The 7,902-nt window shown below is 46.8% G+C and overlaps 1 protein-coding gene across 1 annotated transcript; it reads left to right on the top strand.

Moving 5' to 3' along the window:
* Positions 1 to 2,727: 2,727 nt before the first annotated feature.
* nppc (natriuretic peptide C) lies at positions 2,728 to 5,986 on the top strand. Its single transcript, XM_034673659.1, has 3 exons — positions 2,728 to 2,972; positions 3,884 to 4,180; positions 5,594 to 5,986. Exons 1-2 carry the CDS (start codon positions 2,880 to 2,882, stop codon positions 4,157 to 4,159), a joined length of 369 nt encoding a protein of 122 aa, XP_034529550.1. The 5' UTR covers positions 2,728 to 2,879; the 3' UTR covers positions 4,160 to 4,180; positions 5,594 to 5,986.
* Positions 5,987 to 7,902: the final 1,916 nt, after the last annotated feature.

Below are 7,902 nucleotides of genomic sequence, written 5' to 3'. Positions count from 1 at the left end.
TCCCCATGTAAAGTCCCTGCTTGACGGGGAGTACTTTCAAAGATCCAGGAACTTTGAACTTTCCACATTAACATCCCACACACCTGTGATCCACTTGATTTAATACAGTAGTCTTCTCTGAGCCTGATAGTGTGAATGTGTCTCTGTCAGCTCCAGGTGTTCCGGTTTTAAAAGTGACCCTGTAAACTGGAGACCTTCAGCTGAACGTGTCAGTGTTTGTGGAGTTTACACAGCTGTTGAAACACAGAGGGAGTTCCTGGGAATGCAAACTAGTTTAGTTTTTATTAAGATTTCAAAATATCCTCATCAGATATTTAATGATGGTCTAAAGAAGTTTATGAGGGATGCATCCGGCTGAGAGTCTCCAGTTAACAGGGTCGCCCTTCACACTGGAACACCGGTACATCTGCTCCCTCTCTTCTTGTTTTTGGTGACCAGCTGATTTTGGGTGCTAACTTCTCAGCATCAGATCCACCAGATACAGCCACAACCTTCATCAACCAATCAGCTTGCTGCTGCTAAATGACTCCTGTCCATCCTCACATCACATCCTGCATCCTCACCTCCAACACTGGAGCCTCCATCCTGCTCCTGACCTCCACCCTCTAAACATCCACTGTCATGACGTCTCTCTCTCTGGTTCAGTACCAAATGTAGTCTCAGATTCTGTCACTATATCACATCAATGTGTGAAGTTTTGTTTTCACATCATAACATCCTGAATGTGTAAATGTCAGCTGTGATAACTCTGCTGCTGCGATCATCACTCTGTCAACATCCAACCTTTCAGTCTGGATGAAATCTAACAGCCCGATATATAATCACGGCTTCATTGATTTCCTGTCCTCGTGTTCCTGCAGATTCCTGATCTTCAGGCCTCATTGGGACTTCAACAGACTCCTGATGAGCTGTGATTAATGAGCGACTCTCACAGGACTGTATTGATTTAGTAAACATGTGGCGATAACGGGTATTCTCTTTTAGGGCACAGCGAATACTGCCACTCTGTGTTCCAAGACAGACGGTGCTGCCTGTGAGATTTTATCTCTGCTCTGCACGGCCCAGACTGTTACAGGATCTCTCCTCCACACTGGAACACATCAGACTCTGCTTCTAGTTCATCTGTACACGAGTGTGTTTAAAGCAGTGTGTCTGAGGGATTCATTGTTTCAGTTAAAGTCTGCCTCTTGACTCTGAATCGTTCATTCTCTTACCTTTAAGTCGAGACATTTCTGTGTTCAGAAGTCAAACTTTAAATCCTGTAAACAAGAGTGACTTCTGCTGAAATATAAGGAGGCTTCAGTATTTAGTCAAACTGATATTAGATTAGATTAGTTATTAATATTAAATGTTGTATTTGAGCTTTAATGTCTGATTTTAAGTGCATCAGAAGATTCTATCACCTTAGTTTTGAGGTAGTTTTAAAGAAATGATGATAAATTGATGCTGCAGCTTTTCTTCTGTCAGGTTTTAATCAAAGAAGAGTTTCTTCTCTCTTCTTCTAATGCCATGAAACATTTGTTTGGAGTCCTTGAAGCACTGTTTAGTCCTTTGCAGTATGGAGAAACTTTACTCAGAGTCCTGCTGCTCTGAAATAAAGAACTATATCTGAACACGCTTTCTGTTCGTCTCAGGTTAAAGAACAAACTGTAGTCCTGATAACAATTTACTTTGTGGTTCCATTCAGATCTCAGTCATGTATATTTGTGGCACAGGTAACTTTATATAACCATCCCTGTGTTGTGCAGGCAGGTGGCTGTGTGGTCAGGCACGCACACGACCCTGGGGTGTCTCTATTTACGCGCTCCAAACGTGAGGCTGTGTGCCGGGCTGCCTGTGTGCCTGGCTGCCTGTGTGCCTGGCTGCCTGCCACTGTCTCCTCGACATGTGTCTATTTTGTTCCTGCGCCTCGTGCGATGTGACAGATCTGGATGTCACTCAAAACATCAGAAATGTTCAACAGATCCAGGAAACACTCCTGAGCCAAACCTGTGTGGAGTTTATTGATTTGAATCTGAAGCTTTCTTCAGATCTGTTAAACTTTGATTTATGTCATTCAGACAAATCTCATCCCTCCAGGTAAACTTTTAGATCCTCCTTACGCACAGAGATCTCAGCTCTAATCATGAGTTATCTTTATTTTTACAACCCTCCAACAAGTCCTCCTCATTCTGCAGTAAATCTGTTTCAGTCTGAGAGTTTAACTGCTCAGTGAAATGTGATGGAGCCGCATTGTGCCAAACACATCTCACACTCAGATGAGTATTTCTGTGAAATTTCCCTTTTTAAAAAACCTTTCTTTTTTCAGATCTCTGGAGCTGAAATATTTGACTTCATTTTAGAATGTTCTTCTCTCCTGTGAAGAAGAGTCTGTCACCCCCACTCTCACAGCAGAGTATGACTTGTTAAGATGTTCCTCAGGGCAGACTGTTGGCATCTTTGAGGTCACCTCTCTGCCAAAGTCGCTCTTCAGCTCCTGACGCGCAGCCGTTTGAAACCACCTTCAGTTTCAGCCTCTCCAGCCAGAGGTCTGAAAGTTAGAAATCAGAGTTTTTTGATCCCTCACAGCCTATCTCATTTCCTCCGGAGCTTGTATCACTGAATGAATCCGTGGCATGACGTGCTCAGAGGCAGGTAGAGAAAACAGGGAGTTGGCGAGGAAGGAAGGACCATTACGCAGGTCTTCATGACATCACCATGGACTGCCTATAAAGCGGTGAGGAGTAATCCACAGAGTTAGAGGAGCACTTGAGGAGCTTTGGAGTAAAGGACGGACTGAAGACTCGTGTGTTTAACAGCTGATTGGCTGCTGCTGCTTCTGTCCCTCTCTCTGAACCTCAGCGCGGAGGAATCCCTTAAACAACACGAGACTGCTCAAAATGAACTTGTCGTACTTGGTAGCGTGTGGACTTATGGTCACCCTGCTTTCAGTCAGGATTGGAGCGAAACCTTTAACACAGACGCAGCAGAAGGTAAGGACCTCTCACTTGTATCTTTATTAAAGGTGGTTCATGTTCTTTGTAATATTAAGCAGAGGGAGCTGAATGCTGGAGGAGCGAACAGCTGTAGACTCTGTTCTTTTACGCATCAGATTTCATTATTTCAGACACGATTAACAATTCAGACATTGTGTTCATAAACAGTCTGTATATTAAACATTCAGACAGGTCTTATATGACCTGAAGAAGCTGCATCTTTAGCATGTAATCGTGCTTAACCTCATATGCATCATAAATCGAGTTTTCAGCTCCGGAGCGTTTGGAAGTTAAAGATCTCAGATGTTGTCGTTTCAAAGAAATCAACACTTTCTTGGTCAAATTAACAAAAAACAGTTTTTCCTTCTTAATGTAGTCAACTCTACTACTTTAAGATGCTCCAGTTTTATTCAAAATAAGTCTTTCCAACTGTTTGACTAAATTAACCTCCAAGAAAGAGGAATGGTCTTGTGCGTAAAATCACAATTACGCACAAATTCTCCCAGAGAATCATCAGAGTGACATTCTGTCTCCAGAATGAATGACTTTTATAACCAGCTTAGGTTATTAGACTACATTTCCAGGACTTGAATAGGCTCTACAGTCTGCGTTCAGACTCCAGGCACCTGCTTAACACGAGTCCTCCCTGAAGATGACAAGAAGCTCTGCTGATCAGAGATTATTAACAGAATAACTGAAACATCTCCTGGATCTGTTTAAACCCGGTTCATCATGTGGTGCGTAAAGCTGAGGTGATGAGCTTCTCTTGGATTAAGCAGTCAGTGTTCAGAATCCTCGATAGCGACAGTTAAACCTTCAGTTTAAAATCACTGTGAGCCTTCATGGAAGCACACTTCTTTACACTTTACCCAAACAGACCTCGTGTATTCATGCTCTCTGTGTTCCAGTCTCTTAGAAGTTTGCTGGGTGAGGAGCTGGCAGAGTTTCTGGAGTCGGAGGAGAGGGAGAGGCGGCTCGACACGGTGCGCTCTCGGATACGGTTACTGCGAGATTTACGCATGGACACCCGGGCCAGAGGGATGTGGGCTCGACTCCTTAACGACCAGCCCGCACCCAGGAGACACAACAAGACCGGAACCAAGAAAGCGGGCTCCACGTCGCGGAGCGGCTGCTTCGGACACAAGATGGACAGGATAGGAACCATCAGCGGGATGGGGTGCTAGGGCTGGAGCGGCGCTGTGACGGTGAGTCCTCTTCTGTCTCACTTAGAGCTCAGAAGTGTCCACTGTGGGCTGGTAGACAGATAACTAAAGGGTGCCTGGTTTATAAAGAGATGCATCAAAAGGACTGAAGGAGAGTCAGAGGGATTATTGAATGTTAAACAGAGAGAAAGAGAAGCTCATCAGATTTATAATCTCTGGTTGTTCTGTGGTCATTTAAGGATTCTGTGCAGCAGATTTTAGGGAATACAAATTAACCAGAGTGAAACACAAAGTGAACACATGCAGCTTTCTTCATTTTCAACAAGTATTGGGTCGTGTGTGTTTAGCTGATGAGAGAGGAAAGGCAGGAAGGAGTGGAGTGGGAATAAGGCAGCATGAAGGACTGAACCAAACAACCAGGATGAAGTCAGATTATCATCGTCTGTAAAGACTGAAGCGTCTGCGTTTGGGACACAGCAAGGACAGGTGTTTCAGAATGATGTTTAATAAAGTGAGTGGAGAGGAAGGAGAGAGCATGGCTGTGTCCTGCTGGGTCTCTCACACTGATGTTTGAATTCATTTAAAGTGTATCACAGTGAACTCCATCTCAGCTGTGTCACTGATTCCTCCTGATTCCTCCTGATTCATCCTGGAACGTTGTCACATGAGATGGTTTTGAGTGAAGTTAAAGATCTACTGTCTTAAATCTGTAATATCAACAAAGCTCAGCCTGTAGTCTCACAGAGTCCCCCTCCTCCTGGAGACAGGAACCCCCGTAAGACAGCAGGAAAGCCCACTTACTCTGATGTTTTGGAAACTATCCAGCGGGTATTTAGGAAGTCTCCTCTCACACTCATGCACATAATCATGAATGATTCCATGTGCTTCATCCAGAAGCTAGTAGCATACACGGTGTTAGAGCCAAAAGAGGAGGAGAGGGAGGGATGGAGGCGGGGATGCAGACAGGCAAACACACACATTATAAACACACAGCACCCTGCGGTGGCCAGGATCTTTCTGGGAAAGCCATTCTCTCTAACCGAGTGATTTCAACAAAAACAACAAAGGGCTGCGGCGGAGGATGAAGTAATGAGGAAGCAAGGTGACGCACAATTAGTCCTGAGGCCTGAGGCCTTTTTGTGGTTGTGGCAAACTGTGAAGTCCTGATGGGGGAGTGTGAGTGGACGTGTTTTTCATCAGCTGGCACCCGTCTCTCCTCTCATGGGGCCGGTGGTGTGTAATAAACGGGGAGGATGTGTTAGTCGTGGTGAGTTTGAGGTGAAATGGTTCAGTGAAGAGTCACAACAACACTTAGCTTAGCATGAATCTGAAGAGGGAATCTGGAGACAAACAGCACCACAGATAAAAGCTGCTGCAGTGATGCATCAGAGATGTTGATGGTGACGTCTGACTGACCGCTCTAACCTTTCTTCTTCTCTCTCTCTCTCTCTGTAGATCTCTGGACAATGAGCTTGGAGATTTCCGTTTGTTCTCACCTGAGGGAAAAAAGAAAAACTCACCAAGAGACAGATTTTTGGTACGAGAGTCCCCACGACCAGCATAAACAAAGACTGACATGACAATGCTACAAACCCTTCATATAAATATATATATAATAATATGCAGGCATAGACATACGTGTACACATACGAGTGGTCGTCACACTCACACAGATGCAAAGGTGTAAAAACTACAACGTGCAAAGCTTGTATATTGTTGCTGCTGCTGTACATTCATGTACTTCATCTTCCCTGCATAAATGTATTTATGTTTAAAAACTATTTATATGTTTATAAAAAGAGATATTTATAAATATGAGTTTTATTTAAGTAACATTTGGAAATGAATGCAAACTGCAGGTCGATTCTGTTTGTAACTTGTTTTGTTTTAAATAGTTGTAAATGTTTTCAAAACTGATAAAAAGAACATTCCATGTGCACTTACCTGCAGACTCTCAGCTCTTCTGTTTCTGTGGCGGGGGCGAGGGTTTGATGGTTCTGTGGCGGGGGCGAGGGTTGGATGGTTCTGTGGCGGGGGCGAGGGTTGGATGGTTCTGTGGCGGGGGCGAGGGTTGGATGGTTCTGTGGCGGGGGCGAGGGTTGGATGGTTCTGTGGCGGGGGTGAGGGTTTGATGGTTCTGTGTCAGGGGTGAGGGTTTGATGGTTCTGTGTCAGGGGTGAGGGTTTGATGGTTCTGTGTCAGGGGTGAGGGTTTGATGGTTCTGTGGCGGGGGTGAGGGTTTGATGGTTCCGTGGCGGGGGCGAGGGTTTGATGGTTCTGTGTCGGGGGTGAGGGTTGGATGGTTCTGTGTCGGGGGTGAGGGTTTGATGGTTCTGTGGCGGGGGCGATGGCGAGGGTTTGATGGTTCTGTGGCGGGGGCGAGGGTTTGATGGTTCTGTGGCGGGGGTGAGGGTTTGATGGTTCTGTGGCGGGGGCGAGGGTTGGATGGTTCTGTGGCGGGGGCGAGGGTTTGATGGTTCTGTGGCGGGGGTGAGGGTTTGATGGTTCTGTGGCCGGGGGCGAGGGTTTGATGGTTCTGTGGCGGGGGTGAGGGTTTGATGGTTCTGTGGCCGGGGGCGAGGGTTTGATGGTTCTGTGGCGGGGGTGAGGGTTGGATGGTTCTGTGTCAGGGGTGAGGGTTTGATGGTTCTGTGGCGGGGGTGAGGGTTTGATGGTTCTGTAGCGGGGGCGAGGGTTTGATGGTTCTGTGTCAGAGGCGAGGGTTTGATGGTTCTGTGTCAGGGGTGAGGGTTTGATGGTTCTGTGGCGGGGGCGAGGGTTTGATGGTTCTGTGTCAGGGGTGAGGGTTTGATGGTTCTGTGTCAGGGGCGAGGGTTTGATGGTTCTGTGGCGGGGGCGAGGGTTTGATGGTTCTGTGTCAGGGGCGAGGGTTGGATGGTTCTGTGGCGGGGGTGAGGGTTTGATGGTTCTGTGGCGGGGGCGAGGGTTGGATGGTTCTGTGTCAGGGGTGAGGGTTGGATGGTTCTGTGGCGGGGGTGAGGGTTGGATGGTTCTGTGGCGGGGGTGAGGGTTGGATGGTTCTGTGTCGGGGGTGAGGGTTTGATGGTTCTGTGTCGGGGGCGAGGGTTGGATGGTTGTTGGGGGCGAGGGTTTGATGGTTCTGTGTCGGGGGTGAGGGTTTGATGGTTGTTGGGGGCGAGGGTTTGATGGTTCTGTGTCGGGGGTGAGGGTTTGATGGTTGTTGGGGGCGAGGGTTTGATGGTTCTGTGTCGGGGGTGAGGGTTTGATGGTTCTGTGTCGGGGGCGAGGGTTGGATGGTTCTGTGTCGGGGGTGAGGGTTTGATGGTTCTGTGGCGGGGGTGAGGGTTGGATGGTTGTTGGGGGCGAGGGTTTGATGGTTCTGTGGCGGGGGTGAGGGTTTGATGGTTCTGTGTCGGGGGTGAGGGTTGAATGTTTCTGCACCTTTAAGAAGAAGTGTTTGAGGTTTTAAGACGATGGTGGAGGTGCTGGATGAAGATCTATTTGATGCTTTCATCCCAGGTTAAGATTTAGAAATGACAGAGGGACATCAGCTCGAGGAAAGACATCTTCATACACATCATGATCTCACTGAGCGAACCTTTAAAGTCCTGCAGAGATTTTTTAATCAGGACAACAAAAGTTTGAGGTAAAAGTTGATGAAGTGTCGCTCTCTGAGACAAACACAGAAAACCTCACAAAGAGAATCTATCAGAGCGTCTCACATGAATTTAAAATTCACACCACGAGGTTAGACTTCTGATTGAATCCCCGGCTCTGTTAAA

Source organism: Notolabrus celidotus, chromosome 2 (genome assembly GCF_009762535.1).
Source record: "Notolabrus celidotus isolate fNotCel1 chromosome 2, fNotCel1.pri, whole genome shotgun sequence".
Taxonomy (NCBI): domain Eukaryota; kingdom Metazoa; phylum Chordata; class Actinopteri; order Labriformes; family Labridae; genus Notolabrus; species Notolabrus celidotus.
This window is presented reverse-complemented; position numbering and strand designations above follow the sequence as displayed.

Excerpts from the sequence above, each read along its gene's own strand:
- nppc (XM_034673659.1), top strand. The coding sequence starts at position 2,880 with ATGAACTTGTCGTACTTGGTAGCGTGTGGACTTATGGTCACCCTGCTT. Across the intron at positions 2,973-3,883 it reads TAACACAGACGCAGCAGAAG|TCTCTTAGAAGTTTGCTGGG; the intron begins GTAAGGACCTCT and ends TCTGTGTTCCAG.